The 17,214-nt window shown below is 65.1% G+C and overlaps 1 protein-coding gene across 1 annotated transcript; it reads left to right on the top strand.

The window, feature by feature from the left end:
• Positions 1-9,006: 9,006 nt before the first annotated feature.
• Positions 9,007-11,599, top strand: ELFN2 (extracellular leucine rich repeat and fibronectin type III domain containing 2). Its single transcript, XM_045835149.1, has one exon. It carries the CDS (start codon positions 9,104-9,106, stop codon positions 11,576-11,578), a length of 2,475 nt encoding a protein of 824 aa, XP_045691105.1. The 5' UTR covers positions 9,007-9,103; the 3' UTR covers positions 11,579-11,599.
• The last annotated feature ends 5,615 nt before the right edge of the window (positions 11,600-17,214 follow it).

The raw sequence follows: 17,214 nt of genomic DNA on the forward strand, positions 1-17,214 counted from the left end.
CCCCCCGCTCTGTTCCCGACAGGACGCGGATCCCTGGCAGCCACGTGTCCCAGGGTTTCCAGGGGATTCCAGAAAGGGGGATTTAAAAAATAAAATCTCCCAAGTTTTCAACTTTACCTACTAATTTAAAAAAAAATCTAAAAACGACTGCCCAGATGAAACAGGATTGCACAGCATCTCTTGACCCAGCACCCGGTGCCAGGGAAGGTCACCGTGGAGCAGTGTCCAGCCCCGTGAAGTGGGGTAACAGTAAGGCTGTGCTGAGGATTACCAGGAGATGCACTTAGGCCCCGCCCACGGCCGCTTCCATCTTGGCCGGGGCTGTGCACCCCTCTGCCCCCAGGCTGCCTCTGATGGGGCCGCACTCCCCACCACCCAGGGCCTCCACGTCTCCCAGGGGGCCCCTGCTGCGTCCCTCGGCCTTGGGACAGCCCTGAGGATGTTGGAAGGCAGGGCAGTGTTCACCCCGTGGGGCCCTGCAGGAGGAGCAGGTGGAGGAGGCAGAGCCGGAGGGTGGGCCTAGCTGGCGCCTAGTACATAGTAGGTGCTCCATAAATGTTTATTGAATGAATGAATGGAGGCCATGCAGGCAGAGGCAGCCGCGTGTGCGCAGGCACTGGTGAAAGAGCGGGTCCAGTGGAGACTGGTGAGTAGAGCCCGGGGCTACAGCTGAGTGGGGGCCTGGGGTTTGCTGGAGCCAAGACCAAGAGGCCAGCAGGGGCCAGGTGGGGGAGGCAGGGGTCAGGTGAGGAAGCAGGGGTCAGGTGGGGGGACAGGGGTCAGGTGGGAGAGGCAGGGGTCAGGTGGGGGAGGTAGGGGCCAGGTGAGGAAGCAGGGGCTCAGGTGGGGGGGGACAGGGGTCGGCTTGGGAGGTCAGGGGTCAGGTGGGGGAGGTAGGGGTCAGATGGGGAAGGGCAGGGGCCAGGGGAGGAAGCAGGGGTCAGGTGGAGGGACAGGGGTCAGCTGGGGAAGGTAAAGGTCAGGTGGGGGAAGCAGGGGTCAGGTGAGGAAGCGGGGGTCAGGTGGGGGGACAGGGGTCAGCTTGGGGGGACAGGGGTCAGGTGGGGAAGGCAGGGGCCAGGTGAGGAGGCAGGGGTCAGGTCAGGGAGGCAAGAGTCAGGTAGGAGAAGCAGTCATCTGATTAGCCTGGAGCATTCTGGGAAAGCTAGAGATGACCCCTGGGGTGGGAGTAGGAGATGGACTTTTAATACAGCTCACCCTTGGCTGTGGGCAGGAGGATCACACTGCCAAGTGCCTAGTGGTGGGTGGGGTGGGGCTGGGCCGCTTGGGGCTGGGGGTGGGTTCCGGGGAGCGGGCCGCATGACCTTGGCCATCTGTGAACCCAGTGGCAGGCTGCTGGGTGGTTTCCAAGGCCAAGCCTTTTGGTAAAAACCCTTCCATCCTCCTGCCTACCTCCTTCCACTAAGGCCTAGATGCAGCACAGGTGCTGGTGACAGACGCGACACCCCTGGGGGCAGGGGAGGCCCGGGGGCCCGCTGGGTGCATGGGGGTGACCCAGCGGGCAGTTTACTGAAGGCTTCGGGCCGGGCCGGTAAGGCAGAGACACGTGCACACAGCTCTTCTCCCCGAACAGATGAGGAAACTGAGGCCCAGAGGGTAAGGCACTGACCTGCCCGAGGTCGCACAGCCAGCCACCCTCAGTGTGGCATAACTGCCTGTAGCCCCGCCCCGCCCCCTGCATGGGCCCAGGCCCCCGGGCTGGAGAGGGGCGCCGTGCACCGGGGGCTTGCAGACCCCCGTCGCCATCAGCTCTTGCTGCTGTTGGCGCGGTGCCCTCCTTGTTGATTGAGCTCTTCGGGTAAGTGGGCGCTCCGTGCTGTGCCGGGCATGTAGTAGGTGTGCGGTGAGTGTGTGGGTGTGGATGGAGCGTGGGTGAGTGTGTATGTAGCTGGCCGGCCTGCCTGCCCCAGGGGTGAGCTGCAGGCCTGCTCCCTCTTCCCTTAGGACGTGGACTCGGGTGCGGCCCGCTTGCCCGGTGCAGGGCGGCACAGAGCCCGGAGCGGGCGCCGGGCGTCGAGGGGCAGTGCCCAGCTCCCCTGGGAGGTGGAGCCGCCGGCACAAAGGCATGAGCCTAACGAGACGTGATTGAATGGGGGTGGGCAGACACCCGGCACCTCCTATGAGACCCAAACAGAGGACGTGCTGCGGGCGTCGCAGCCGCGTGGCAGGCGTGTGAGGGGCCTGGCTGGCATCTGGGACAGTGAGGTGAGGACACGACGCTGGCACGCTCACGCTGCTCCGACAGGCGGGGGGCGGGCAGAGCCAGCGAGGCAGGGCCCCGGGGGCCCACCACTGCTCAGGCCGCAGGGCACAGATGCTTGGTGTCGGGTGACCCATTTTTCGGAGGGACCTTGACACCGAGCATGGCCCTGGGCAGTGGGGCCCGAGGGTGGGGCACGGGACACCATGGCATAGGAAGAGCAGGCGAGGACGTGAGGCTGTGCCCCTTGGACACGCCGACGGCAGGGGCACGAGGTAGCAGGTTAGCAGACACCTAAAGGGCCTTCGAGGGGCACCGTTGGCTGTGTTCTCCGGGGCCCCAGGCAGCGCTGGGGCTAACGCACAGGGGTGCGCGGAGCAAGATTTGGCCCTGTAATATAAGAAGAAATTTCTAACAGTCGGAGTTGGTCAAGAAGGCACTAAGTAGCCTCAGATGGATGCTGAGATCCCTGTCATTGGAGGTATGCAAGTCTGGGGGATACCACCTCCGCAGGGATTCTGGAAAGTCGGACAATTATAAGAGCTCAGGCTGCTCCAGGTTCCTGGCTGTGTGGTCTCGGGTAGGTCATTGCACCTCTCTGAGCCAGCTTCCTCACCTGCAAAATGGGGGTCGTGGGGCTAAAAGGAGGGCTCAGCACACTTCTGGCACAGTGTGGGCACCCCGACAGAAGTGGGGCCCCTCCCTCTGATAGTTAGCACCCTGTCCCTAGCTCTAAGCTCTCGTCCCACACATCCTGTCCTGGGCACGGGCTCATGCGTGCCTAAGGCCTGGAGGTCACAGCAGTGAGGAGGGTGGAGTCTGCTCTGACTGCACGAGGGGCCAGGGGCCGGGGCAGGGAGGGTGTGATCCCGGAGAACTAAATGTGCTGTGAGGCAGCGGTGAGAGCTCTGAAGGTGGACCAAAGGCAGGGTGGAGTGACCAGCAGGTCGTCTCAGATTCGGTGTCAGGGAAGGGTGGGGCTGGGGTGGGGAGCAGCTGAGCAGATACCTGAATGGAATAATGAGTTGTTCCTATATGGTGGGGGTGGGGTGGGTGGCATTTCAGGCAAGGAAGGGTGCGCATGCAAAGGCCCTGAGGTGGGGGTGGGTGTTGGGGTTTGAGGAGCACAGCTGGCCTGGAACAAGTACCTCTTGATTGGTGGAGACATTGAAGTCTCTCTCGGCGTATGCACAGTCCGCGCCGGCACACTGCCCTGCTAGGGCGGGAGGCGCTGTCTCGGGGGGCGGGAAACCCACCAGGCGGCCCACGCATGTCCAGTCCCCGCCGTGGGCCCAGCTATGTAGAGGGAGCTGGGGAAGGAGAGAACCTCAGCTGCCTCATCTGTAAAATGAGGCCGACAGCGCCAGCCGCGCCAGGGTGGTGCAAGATTCAAGGAACACACGTGCCGGACACAAATGAGCCGCTGGGCAAGGGCCAGCCGAGCCCGTCTCACGGGTGCGGAGACTGAAGCGCGGAGGGGCTGATGTGTGCTGTGCACCCTGTATCGCACGGCCCAGCGTTCGACCCGAGGACCCTCCGCCTCCAGCGTTCTTCTTCCCGTGCATTTTTCTCTCTGCCCTGCAGCTGGGGCTCACTACACCCGAAATCCCAACGTGTCACCTACCAAGCAGCAGCTCATTGATGAAAGCATAGCTACCCTGTTGTAGAGGCGGGAACCAAGGCCCAGCGCAGCCTGACGGAGGAGCCCTGGGGAGGTGGAGGCAGAGGCAGAGGCAGGAATGCCCGGTGGCCAGCCCCGGACGGTGGCAGGCTTTGTCCCAGAGGGCAGAGTGTTAATAGCCCACCCCTGGGGCCCCTGAACCGGTGCTGCGCTTCCAGCTCAGATGATGAGGTGGCCGCCTGTCCCGGGAGTTCTGGCTGGGCCCCGGGAGTCCCCGAGCCTCCTGATCCTGGGTAATGGCATGGACACAGACAGCGACAATGGCACCTTGGGGAGCCTTGGCCGGCTCATCCCCAGGAGGAGCTCCTGCCAGGGCTTATCGGCGGTAGCAGATGAGATTTCCCTGGCTAAGCCTCAAGTGCTGGGAGGCTGGAACACGCTCCGCCTACCCTACTCGGTCCCTGGACCCCTCCAGTGGGAGTCACTGTGCCGGGCCTCCCGCTCTGTACGAGGATACCTGACCCCACTGTGTCCCGGGATTTTGGAGGAGCCCTGGGAGAGCACTCGTCTCTGCACGCCAGTGGGGAAACTGAGGTTTGCAGAGGTCTCCAAGCTGGCCAACCCTGGGCCTCCCTGGCAGACCTCCGACCCCCCCCTTCACCCCCCCACTTGGCCGGGGGACATTTGGGCAGACCTCACCCTGGCCCTCCCCTCACCTGGCCCTGGGGCACAGCCCTGAGTGCAGAAGATGCACGTTAGCTCCCGGCAGCCCCGAGAGGTGGGGATTATTCATCCCGCTTCCCGGGCAAAGACACGGGTCCCTGCCCCGTGTCCCTGGGGAGCTCGCGGGGGCCATGCCAGGGCAGCAGGTCCTAGCGAACTCGAGGTCGGCAAGTCAAGGTCTGTTGCTGCCACCCTGGGTCCTGAGCCTGACCCACCAGCAGCAGAACATGTCCCTTCTCCAGTGCCAGCCTCAGTTTCCCCTCTGGGAAGGGCTGGGAGTGGCTGAGCGAGGGCTCCTCCTCCTCCTTCCAGCTCCAAAGTGCTAGGATTCTGAGGGTCCCTGAGCCTTTGGCACCTGGAGAAGAAAGGCGCAGAAATCGACCACTGACTCTGGGGAGGGGGCGTTGCTGAGGCCCCGAGCGCGGGGCGTGTACCCAGAGTGACACAGACCTGCTGTGTGGTGCCCGCTCAGAACTGAGGCCCTGCCTCAGCTCTACCCCCCAGGCCCGCTGGGGCTCGCTGACTTCTTGCCTCTCCCCCCCATCCCACGGTGTCCTCCTGAGAAGGCACATCACACGGAGTGTAGCCAGCGAGACTCGGGCCCACCCCAGGGTCCCTCAGTCCCCCAGCCTTGCCATGTGGCTTCTCTCCATGGTAGGAGAGAGGGACCCTTAATGAGGTGCTGGCGGGGCACCTCTGGCCAGAGGTTCCTCATTGCCCCCACACCTGTGTTCGGGAGGAGCCGGCACAGTGGGGGTGGGTGGGTAGAGAGCCCCCACACACACACAGGCCAGGTCAGCCAGGAGCCCTGCGCTGTGCCAGACATGTCCCTGGCCGGGACCGCGCCATCAGCCACACCTTGCCAGCGTTAGCACCATCTAGGCCCTGGGCGGAAAAGGCCTCTGCTTCCAGCAGCTGCTTCCTGCCGCTTCCCCCTCCCCCTGCGCTGCTCACAGGCTGCATTTCAGTGGCTCAGCTGGGCCCGGTGTCATCTGTCTCCCTGTCCCCGGGTTGGTGGGCGGGAGGGTGGCGGGTGCTCGGTCTCCACCTGTGCCAGCCCCCCATCTGTCTTCTCACCGTGCTGCTCTGCGGGCCCCACGTCGGCTCCTCCGCCTCTCCCTGCTCAGCTGTCTCCATGTTGTTGCTTTTCTGTCCTGTCTGTCCTTCCTTTCTCTCCTCTGCCCCTCAGGTGTGTGTGTGTGGGGGGGGGTAGCATCCTGCTCCTCCCATTAGTGTGTGTGCTGTGGAGGGCCCCCTCGGCACAGAGGAAGGGTGTGATCCTCGAGACCCCAGCCCCGGGCCCAGGAGACCCCCGCGGGCCAGCACCCCCTGGCTCACACCTTCAGCGGGCGCACAGCAGGCTGGGGCCGAGTGCTGCTGTCGGTGTCGGTGCTGCCGTCAGACCCGTCCGTACCCCCTCCCTGGCTGCGTCAGGCCTCCACGGGGGGTGGGCAGGCAGCCCAGGACAAGGACGGGCACAGGGTAGCTGACGCACGCGGGACAGGGTGGTGGGGGACCTTTCCCCCCCTGCGTCTGAGTCACGGCGGAGAGTCCTGCAGACCAGGGCAATGGGGGAGAGGCCGCAGGCAGGGCCACCTGGAGGACTCCTGTGGGCAGAGCTCGGAGTGGCTGTGGTGGGAGTCGGGAAGGGAAGAGATGGGACAGGATCGGCCCCCACCCCCAGCCCGGGCCCCTTCCTCTCCTCCCCTCTGCTCCCCCTCAGCCTTTTCATACCCTCCCCGCACCGCCTGGGCTGTCCCAGGTGCCGGCAGCTCCGCCCCGCCCAGCAGCCCCTGGAGCTGGCTGAGGGGGGCGCTGGTTTAAGCAGTTCGAATCTGAGGAGAGGGGGCGAGGGCAGGGGAAGGTCTGTGGACTAAGGTTGCCTATGTGTGCACACACACACATGTGCTAAACATGTCAACACAGAGGCAGGTGTTTGCCCATGTCCCCAATGGCCTCCCTGCACGCCCATGTTTACTCTCAAGTACCCCTGTAGCTGGCCGCCAGGGCAGGTAGCCTGTGCACACAGGCGTGGGTGCGTGCTCATGCCTGCCCGCACATCCGTCTCCTGGTGCGTGTCCTCGCCCCCTGCACCGGCGCTCTGAGCCGCACGCACCTGCGTGCGCACCTGCATACAAATGTGGTCCCCAGACGTTTCCAGCTGGAGGAGGTGCAGAGGGAGAGGGTTCTCTGACAGGGCGAGCTTGGCGACTCGGCCTCCTCCAGTGCAGCCTCTCTGCCTGTGTGTGCATGCGTGTGTGTGTGTGTGTGCGTGCATGTGGGGTCAGGGGAGGACCAGGGCCCCAGGAGGGGTGGGACTCTCCCCTAGGAGCCAGCAGCCACCGGGGGCAGGAGCCCAGGCCTCCGACTCCAGTCCTCAGCCCGCATTGCGCAGCAGCAGCGGACTGGGAGGCTGCCTGCTGCCTCGCGGCGCCCCACCCCCACCCCCGCCCGGCCCCCGTCCCTGGCTGCTCCTGCAGGGTGCTGGGAGGTGTGAGGCCACCTCTCCTGCAGGTCCTGAGGATCACAGCCTCGACACCAGGTTTCATCTGAGGGGTCATCTGAGGGGTCATCTGGGCACCCCCGTCACCTGCCGCCTCAACAAAACCCTCCTGCCTGGACTTCTCTGGGCACGTTCCCCTCCTGGCTCCCCTCTCCTCTGTCCCAGCAGCCCTCTGGGGTTAGGGCTGCAAATTGGTTTTACTGTAAAGACAAAGGTTTAATATTTTTTTTTCTCAAAGCGTTCTTCTTCCTGGAGTTTCCCAGGAGGAGGGGCCAGAGACAGAGGTGGCTCTTGTGAAAGGCCTTTGGTTGCTTTCTCCAAACAGGGGCTTCTCCTGCCTCATCTTCGCATCCCTGGCCACTGCCCAGGGTTGGGGGAGGGAGCCCTGGGCGGGAACAGGGGCCCCACCTGGCTCTGGGGCTGGGTCTGGTTCCCCAGGCCACTGGGACAAAGCCTCCCCACCACCCCCAACCCCCCCACCCCCGCCGGTCTGGGGCTCAGTTTCCCTGCTTGGAAAATGAGGGTCTGCAGGCTCTGAGCCTGCCCCCTGCCTGTCTGAATCTTGGACATGGGCAGCCCAGCTCACCTCACTTCCCCTGCAGACGGCCAGGCAGGGACCGGGTCCCCACTTTACGGATGTGGAGACAGACTCAGGTGGTGTGCTTGGGCCGCCTAATTGGGCCCAGTGGGCTGGGCTCCAGACCTTGTGATTGCCGCCACCTCGGGAGCCTTGATCCTGGCCCAGGCTGTGCCGTGTGACTCACGGCAAGTCCCTGCCTCTCTCCGGGGGAGCTCTGGTCCCAGGATTCTGGCGGCTTTGGCCTGTATGCCTGCCTGAGGGCTCCCCTGCCACCCCCACCCCGTCTTTGAGGAGGTGGGTTTGGGGGGTGTCTGGCTTCTCCCTCTTGCCCTCTCTGTCCCTTGGCTCTGCTCCAGTCTGCAATGGGAGCTTGTCCGTGTCCTCCTGTTGCCGGAGACCCCAGTCTCCGCACCCCCCTTCCCGGGGGGCCCACAGCCACGCTGCTCTGCTCCCCTCCCCCATGGAATCCAAGACAAGGGAATTATTTTTGGAACAAGAGCAGTTACACAACAAATGAATTATTTATCTCTGGGCATGGAGGAGAGGAGGCCTTTTGCTGGGCTTCTTAATTCCTTTTCTGGATCGGAGGGTGCCTGCCCAGGTGTGTGGCCACGTGTGTGTGGCCTGCGCGCTCGTGTGTGTGTGTGTGTGTACCTGTCTGTGTGCTATGGAGTCTGAATCGCATGGGGCGTGCGGGTGTTTGTGTGGGTTGAGTGTGCTAGGCTGTGTGCGTGAGTGCATGTGAGCGTGTGTGCACCTGACCCGTTAACTTGCCGGTCTCCCTTCTGTGCCCACTGTCCTCAGACTTTGCCCCTCCTCCCCCTTCCCTCCCTTGCCACCCACCACATTCCCTTCTTTCGTGTCAGGGACCCCAGGGTGCTACTGGCGCAGAGGACACCCCGGCGGGAGGGGGTGGAGAGGGACTGGGGGCCTGCACTGGACTTGGAGGGGCCGCCCTGAGCCTGCACACTGATCTGTCACTCCCTTCTCCGGCTGCCTTTCAGGAACCAGGTGACAGATGGGTCTCTTCCCTCCTGCCCCTGTCTCACTTGCTCCCCCTCAGAGCTCCACTCTCCAGTCTTCCATGGGCATCGTCTGAAGTTCTGAGCCCTGAACTTGAGGAGAAAGGAGAGGAGGAGGAGGGAGAGGAAGTCAAGCCCCGGAGGCCGGCGCGCGTTCCCAGCAGAAGAGCGACGTGGGAAGCAGGCTGTGGGGCCCGCGGTGCCCCTGGCCCCGGCCCGGCCGTGGTGCCCAGCGCCTGCTGGTAGCGCCCGGGAAGGCCCCCGACGGTTGGCACTGGCGGTGCCTGCCTCACCTGGGGCCCCTGTGCTGGGGGTCGCCCCCAAGATGGTGGCGGCCCCAGGGAGGACTGTGCTGCCAGCCCCAGCCTCCGGCCGCTAGGCCCTCCGCGCCCCTCACCCCGAGCCCCGCCTGCGGGGGGGCGTGGCCAGCGCCATGCTGCGCCTGGGGCTGTGCGCCGCCGCGCTGCTGTGCGTGTGCGGGCCCGGCGCCGTGCGTGCCGACTGCTGGCTCATCGAGGGCGACAAGGGGTACGTGTGGCTGGCCATCTGCAGCCAGAACCAGCCGCCCTACGAGACCATCCCGCAGCACATCAACAGCACCGTGCACGACCTGCGGCTCAACGAGAACAAGCTCAAGGCCGTGTTCTACTCGTCGCTCAACCGCTTCGGGAACCTCACCGACCTCAACCTCACCAAAAATGAGATCTCCTACATTGAGGACGGCGCCTTCCTGGGCCAGTCGAGCCTGCAGGTGCTGCAGCTGGGCTACAACAAGCTCAGCAACCTGACCGAGGGCATGCTGCGCGGCATGGGCCGCCTGCAGTTCCTCTTCGTGCAGCACAACCTCATCGAGGTGGTGACGCCCGCCGCCTTCTCCGAGTGCCCGAGCCTCATCAGCATCGACCTGTCCTCCAACCGCCTCAGCCGCCTGGACGGCGCCACCTTCGCCAGCCTGGCCAGCCTCATGGTGTGCGAGCTGGCCGGCAACCCCTTCAACTGCGAGTGCGACCTCTATGGCTTCCTCACCTGGCTCGTGGTCTTCAACAACGTCACCAAGAACTACGACCGCCTGCAGTGCGAGTCGCCGCGCGAGTTCGCCGGCTACCCGCTGCTGGTGCCCCGGCCCTACCACAGCCTCAACGCCATCACCGTGCTCCAGGCCAAGTGCCGCAACGGCTCGCTGCCCTCCCGGCTCGACAGCCACCCCACGCCCTACTCCACCGACGCCCAGCGGGAGCCGGACGAGAACTCGGGCTTCAACCCTGACGACATCCTCTCGGTGGAGCCGCCGGCCTCCTCCACCACGGATGCGTCCGCCGGGCCCGCCATCAAGCTGCACCACGTCACCTTCACCTCGGCCACCCTGGTGGTCATCATCCCGCACCCCTACAGCAAGATGTACGTGCTGGTCCAGTACAACAACAGCTACTTCTCCGACGTCATGACGCTCAAGAACAAGAAGGAGATCGTCACCCTGGACAAGCTGCGGGCGCACACGGAGTACACCTTCTGCGTGACCTCGCTGCGGAACAGCCGCCGCTTCAACCACACCTGCCTGGCCTTCACCACGCGGGACCCGGTCCCGGGCGACCTGGCGCCCAGCACCTCCACCACCACCCACTACATCATGACCATCCTGGGCTGCCTCTTTGGCATGGTCATCGTGCTGGGCGCTGTCTACTACTGCCTGCGCAAGCGGCGCATGCAGGAGGAGAAGCAGAAGTCTGTCAAGGTCAAGAAGACCATCCTGGAGATGCGCTATGGTGCCGAAGTGGAGGCTGGGTCCGTCGTCCATGCTGCCCAGAAGCTGGGCGAGCCCCCAGTGCTGCCCGTGTCCCGCATGTCCTCCATCCCCTCCATAATTGGGGAGAAGCTGCCCACCTCCAAGGGGCTGGAGGCCGGGCTGGATACGCCCAAGGTGGCCACCAAGGGCAACTACATCGAGGTGCGCACCGGCACGGGCGGGGACGGCCTGGCCCGGCCCGAGGATGACCTCCCGGACCTGGAGAACGGCCAGGGCTCGGCCGCGGAGATCTCCACCATCGCCAAGGAGGTGGACAAGGTCAACCAGATCATCAACAACTGCATCGACGCCCTCAAGCTGGACGCGGCCTCCTTCCTGGGGGGCGGTGGCGGTGGCGGGGACCCTGAGCTGGCCTTTGAGTGCCAGTCCCTCCCCGCAGCCGCGGCAGCCTCCCCGGTAGCTGCCCCTGGGGCACTGGAGCGGCCCAGCTTCCTCTCGCCCCCCTACAAAGAGAGCTCCCACCACCCACTACAGCGCCAGCTGAGCGCCGATGCCGCCGTGGCCCGGAAGACCTGCAGCGTCTCGTCCAGCGGCTCCATCAAGAGCGCCAAGGTCTTCAGCCTGGACGTGCCCGACCACCCAGCCTCCGCGGGGCTGGCCAAGGGTGACTCCAAGTACATCGAGAAGGGCAGCCCCCTCAACAGCCCCCTGGACCGGCTGCCGCTGGTGCCGGCGGGCAGCGGCGGGGGCGGCGGGGGCGGTGGGGGCGGTGGGGGCGGCGTCCACCACCTGGAGGTGAAGCCCGCCTACCACTGCAGCGAGCACCGGCACAGCTTCCCGGCCCTGTACTACGAGGAAGGCGCCGACAGCCTGAGCCAGCGCGTGTCCTTCCTCAAGCCGCTGACCCGCTCCAAGCGGGACTCCACCTACTCGCAGCTCTCCCCCAGACACTACTACTCAGGGTACTCCTCCAGCCCGGAGTACTCCTCGGAGAGCACGCACAAGATCTGGGAGCGCTTCCGGCCCTACAAGAAGCACCACCGGGAGGAGGTGTACATGGCCGCGGGCCACGCCCTGCGCAAGAAGGTCCAGTTCGCCAAGGACGAGGACCTTCACGACATCCTCGATTACTGGAAGGGGGTCTCGGCCCAGCAGAAGCTGTGACCTTCTCCTCCCCCGGTGAGGTTGGAGGGGGAGGGCGGGGAGCACATGGGGAAGGGGCCGGGTGGCCGGGCGGGGGTGCTCAGGGGGCCGAGGCCGAGGAGCGGACGCACACGCACACCCACACGCACGCACCCACGCACACACCTGACCACCACCTGACTGTGAACAACCACCACCCGACAATAACGGACAGGAAAACAAAGACACGTTCTCCTTAAAGTTTACACACCGATACCGACACCAGGAGTCTTTACTGTGCTGCCCAGGGACTCTGGGGGTGGGGGTGCCGGGCTGGGAGGGGCGGGCGGGCAGTGAGGAAGCCAAAGGAGCGTAGGGCCTGGGGCTGTGGCGTTAGGGACAGGTTTGGGGGCAGAGGAGCGTGGGGCGGAGATGGACTGTAGCCACTCTGGAGCAGGGAGAGGTCCTCTGTTGGGGGATTGGTCGCTTGGAGGTTAACACCAGGCGGACACGGTGCATCGTTTCCTTCCTTTATGGATGGGGAAACTGAGGCTCAGGGGAAGGAGAGGAGGTGAGAACCCCAGGGCCACAGGGCAGGTGGGAGTCAGTTTCCCAACTTTGCAGCCCAGGGCTGCCCCCACCTCCTGTGGCCGCCCCGGGGCCCCATCCTCCACTCACTGACCACGCCCTGCCCTGTGCACCCGTGTGGTCTCCTGGGGCTGAGGGACCTGAGAATCAGGTGGGTGCTTTTCTCTTTCTAGAAAGCCCCACGGCCACGCCCTCAGAGTGTGGAGCTGTGGTTCTTCATGGGGGGGGGGTGCGCGCCAGCACCCCGGAGAGGCGGGGGGGCCCCTGCAGACAGGAAAGGAGGAGGCACGGGACACCCCAGCAGCCCCTTCTCGCGTCTTCCAAGCAGCCTGGGAGGTCTGAGGCGCGTGGTGGACCCACCGCCTCTCCCGTGCGGCCTCCACACCCGGACCCCCCGGCTCCCTGGGCCTCCAGGGCCCCTACTCGCCCCAGAAGGGCAGCAGCGCACTGTGATGCCCGGGGGGACCTCCAGGGAGGCGGGGTGCCATGGGGCCTTCCTGCCTGGGCCCCCGCATCCTGACCTCCCACCTGTCTGACCCCCATCATGGGCTCTTAGGGCATCGCCCCATCCTGCCCCGAGGAAGGAGGGCTTTCCCACCTAGCCCCTCCCGGCGGTCCCACTTCTGGCCTGAGGGGCTCCCGTGTTTCCATGGAAATAGGGACACGGCCCCTCCCCCTTTGCTGCTCCCCACCCAACATCGAACAAAGCACAAACAGTGAGCACCGCCCCCCCCCCCCCCCGCTGGGGGGTGGCGCGGGCTGGGTTCGCAGGGCCCCTCCCTGTCCCTGGCCAGCCACTGTCGCCTTGGCAACCCAGAGCCCGGCAGTTGGGACTGCTGGGCTGCTGGGGGCTCTCCCAGTGTGGGCGGTAGAGGGCGGTGAGCGAGGGCAGGGCCGGAGCGCAGCGGCCTCGCTCAGGCGCTGTGGCTTCTCGGAGTGGGCTGGGGGGCAGGTCTGGGGGCCTGAAACTGTGGGGTCTTCAACAGTGGGTGCTGAGGGGCCGAGACAGTGGTCCCTTCTCCTTTGGGTGGGAGGCGGGCCGGGGAGGAGTAGGGACAGCCCTAGCTTTGCCCACCTGCTGCTGTGCCCCTTGGCCCCACACGCACCTCAGGGTGGGGAGCAGCCCACTCTGCTCTCCTCACACCCCTGCCGGAGACCCCCGACCTCTGGCCTGTCACCCAGTTGGTTTTTTTAATACTTGGGAAGTGTGACTGTGGGGTGAGGGTGGGTGCTGGGGTGGGACCAAGACCTGTACTGTGTGGGGGGCTCTGACCAGGAAAGCCAGCGTCACCCCCTGTGTGTGCTGGGGGGGTGCCAGTGACCTCCCTGCCAGGGGTGGACCGTGGAGGCCGGGGGGGCGGGTTGGGGCTCAACTGATCACCTCTCTCACACCCACTTGGGGGACCAACCGAGCCCGGGGCCCACTTTGGGGTGACATTTGCAAAGAAAGGACTGTTCTGGGCCGTGGAAGGGAGGGGGTCGGCACGAATATGCAGAGCAGACCTCTCCCAACCCCCCCACACCTGCTCCCGACGCCTCCTCACCTCACACCGACCAGCAAACCCGGCGGGCGGGCGAGCAGGCGGAGCCGCCGGAGCGGCCGGCCGGCGGGGTGAGGAAGCGGATTCCCTGTTATATTTGCATGACGACTCCTGTATCTTCCTGAGCAAACATCTGTCGTGTATGTGCCGGTTTGTCCAGACGCCCCTGCCCCCCTCCCCCGCCGCCCCCCCCCCGCCCCCCCCCCACACCCTCTATTGCGATCTGACAAGCAGCTCTTGACGCTCCGGGAAAGGGCCAGCTCTGCCAAGGACCCAAACAGGTGCCGCCCAAACACAGCCCCCGTCCCGCGCCCGCATCCTGTCTGTCTCTCTGAGTTGGGGCCCCCAGTGCCGCCCCCCTTCCCCTCAGCGTCTCCCTCATCCACAGGTCTGTCCCACCTGCCCTCATCCTCACCCCCGTCTCTCCCTCGTCCCTGCCAGGGAAGGGCAGTCCGGGAAAGGGAGCGCGGTGGGGGGACCTCTCCTCTGGCGCACTCCCCTGTTTTGTAGATGGAGAAGTCAGGTCCCCGAAGAGGGAGGAGCCTGGCGATTTGGCGACCAGGTGGGAGGTGGGGCCAGTCACACTGCCGAGTACAGGAGGCCAAGAGCTTGGGGCTTGTGGACAAGTTCTTGGAGGGGCTTGGGGCCCTGAGGGAGGAGCCTGGGGGGTGGAGCTGCAGACCTGAAGCCAGAGGGCACCCAGGCCTCCCGGGAGGTGGAGCCGCCCACAGGGAGGGCCCGGGCAGCAGGAGCGAGGGCCTCCCCTAGCCATTGGCCCACCGTTCCAGTTGGAGATGACCCACAGAAGCCTCAGACCCTCTCCCTCAGGGAGCTTTAAGGATGGGTTTCCGTCTTCACAGCGAGGGTTTGGCCGCCCGAGGAGGTGAACCCACCTTCCCGACCCAGGTCCCGCCGATCTTTGGGGCTGAAGGGTTTCTGAAACTCACCGGGTGGGTGGGCCAGGCCCCTCCCTCCAGGGGAGGGGCCACTGAGCTCACTGCAGCCCACCTGGGGCCTGCACCTGTGTCCCGTGTGTACTGTTCACAAGAGACAAGGGAGCGTCTGTGTCAAGGAGTCTGGCCAGCTATCCGGCCTGTGTTTGTAACGCTGAGTGGTGGCCTCGGATGCTCTCGCCAGAAGTGGCTTGCCTGGCCCCCTCCCTGGAAATTTAAGAAGGGGATCAAGCACAGGAAAGGAAAGGAAGGACACCTTTTAGGGTCTGGCAAGCTCAGAGTGCGGCCACACTGGGGACCAGGCATGGGGGACAAGAGTGACAGGTCCTAGCTTATAAGGGGCTTCCATGCCATGAAGGGACAGCCACAGCATGTCCCCGGGAATGGACACTGCAGAAAGTTAAACCGGGTGGTGGAAGAGGGAGGGACCGGGGTGGTCCTCAGCAGAAGAGACTGTGGGCAGCGAAGCTCTGAAGGCAGGGACCCAGGACGAGAGCCGGAGGGCCAGCCCGCTGGCTGAGGGCGAGTCGGGGAGGGCAGGGTAGGAGTGGCCGGGTGGCTGGAAGGACCCCCTTGGGCCCCACACTGTCCTCCAAGGGATGCTCCCGATCAGCATTCCAACACCCTGCTCCTGTCCCTGGCAGAGCTCGGCTCTCTTTCCAGGGTGGCGGAGGGCTGGGCAAGGCTTGGGGAAGCCCTGGGGGCGTCTGACCCCGAGTGGGGGCTTGACAGGCAGGACTGAAGGTGGTCCCGGGGGGACCCGTGTGGAGGCGGGGCTCTCCCGACCCCAGTGCTGTCCTCTCTGGTGACACTGCTGCTCCACGACCCCCTGGGCCCCAGAGGCTGCCAGGGTCCCCATTGTGCTCAGCCCCACACCCCCCCACCTTTAGGACAGAACTAGTATTTACACTCCCCGCACCCCGTGCTGGCCCGGTGTTCCCCCCGAGGTGCCTCTGCTGCAGGGCAGTGGGGAGAGGAGAAGGGGTGCAGGGGGAGGGTCCGGGCCTCTCTCCCTTCCCTTGCCCCTCGCCAAACAAGCACAGGGCTGGCCGGGGGCTGGGGGTCCCATTCGCACCATCCCTCCCTTCCTACCCCTCCCCTCCTCCCCCAGGAGCCACCAGCCCCTGGGTCTCGGCACCTGGTTTGGGTCCTGCAGAGTTGGGCCCCGCCCCTGGGCCACGAACCTGTGAACCCTAGCTGTGTGTGGACCTTCACTCCCTCGGGGGCAGGGGGGGCCTGAACCCTCTCCTTTTCTTCTTTTAGGGGGGTAAGTTCAGTTATTTTCTCCTCCTGATACCTGCCTCTCCCTCTTCCCCAATTCCTGTTTTAAACTGAATGGCACGAAATTGTTTTCCTCAACTCGAAGATTCCTGTATGGAGAGAATCAATTTCTATATTTGCAATAAATTTCTTATTTAAAATGATGGGGCCACGGTCTGTGTTGAATGTCAGCGTCGCCCCCGCCCTGGGTGGAGTCGCCCCCGCCACCAGTCCCTGTGGTTTCCGGCCCCATTTTCCCCCTCACTGGAGCCTCGCACGCCCCGTTAAGGAACAAGGGTCATCGAATGGGCCACGGTCCAGGCAAACAGAAGTGTGTCTGCCACACAGAGGGTGGGCTGGACAGCTCCTCCTCCTGAAAATCTGGGAGCCCCTCTGCCAGCTGCCCTCGCTCCCCTTCCCAGTGTCCTGGCCTCTGTCATCACTGTGCTCAGGCCTTGGAGGTGGAGGGACCTTTGGGCGTCATGTCTCCGCTGAGTCCCAGGGGCGACGCCCTCAGAGCGTTGGAGCGGAGTGGGACCCAGTGGGTCACTGGTCATGGCCAGGCCAGCTTCCGGGCTGCCCGCGCCTTTCCACAGTGTCCCCCCACCGGTCTGCTGCCCTTTGCTCCACAGCTATGAGCCACCCACCGGCTCCTTCTCAGGGACCAGAGTTTGCAACTCGTCTTGCCGGTCAGGCACAGGGCTCGGAGTGTGGTCCTCCTCCAGTGACCTCAGGCTGAACTGCCAAACCTCTGCTAGTGCGGAGCCTGGACCCCCCCCACACCCACACCCACCAAAGCCCCCCGCCTCCTTGTCTCCCCACTGGGCACAGCCCCTTCCCACCCATTTCTCAGACCCCTGACTCCAACTACCACAGACCCTCCTTCAGGGGAGCCCCCGATTCAGCCTGGGTCTCCGTCGTGAGGGGCACTGGGAGGGACCCCGTGGAATTTAGGCAGCCCCCCCCGCAAGTGACAGCCCAGGGCAGTGTCTGCCTCTTCAACCCTGGGTCGGAGTCCCTGTTTCCCGATGGCTGTCAGTTTGTGTAGCCTGCGGGGAAGCAGAACCTGCACGGAAGCTTCTGGAAAGGCCCAGGGCTGGGTCCCTGCTGGCCCCCTGATCCCGCCAGGCTGCCCTCAAGTTCCCTTGATGCTGCTGTCCCGAGGTGGCCGCCACACTCCTGGTGGTCCCCCTGTTCCCGGCTTGCTTCCCGTGGGAGGGTTGCTATGAACCGGCACTATGGCAGGGGTGGGGGACAGGGCCAGGTGCGTGGGAGGGGACAGAGGCGCAGGTGCTGGAATCTCCCCAGCTCTGTGCCCTCAGGCCCGCTGCTGGTG

Source organism: Phyllostomus hastatus, unplaced genomic scaffold (assembly GCF_019186645.2).
Source record: "Phyllostomus hastatus isolate PE091 unplaced genomic scaffold, TTU_PhHast_1.1 phas_contig_198, whole genome shotgun sequence".
Lineage (NCBI taxonomy): Eukaryota > Metazoa > Chordata > Mammalia > Chiroptera > Phyllostomidae > Phyllostomus > Phyllostomus hastatus.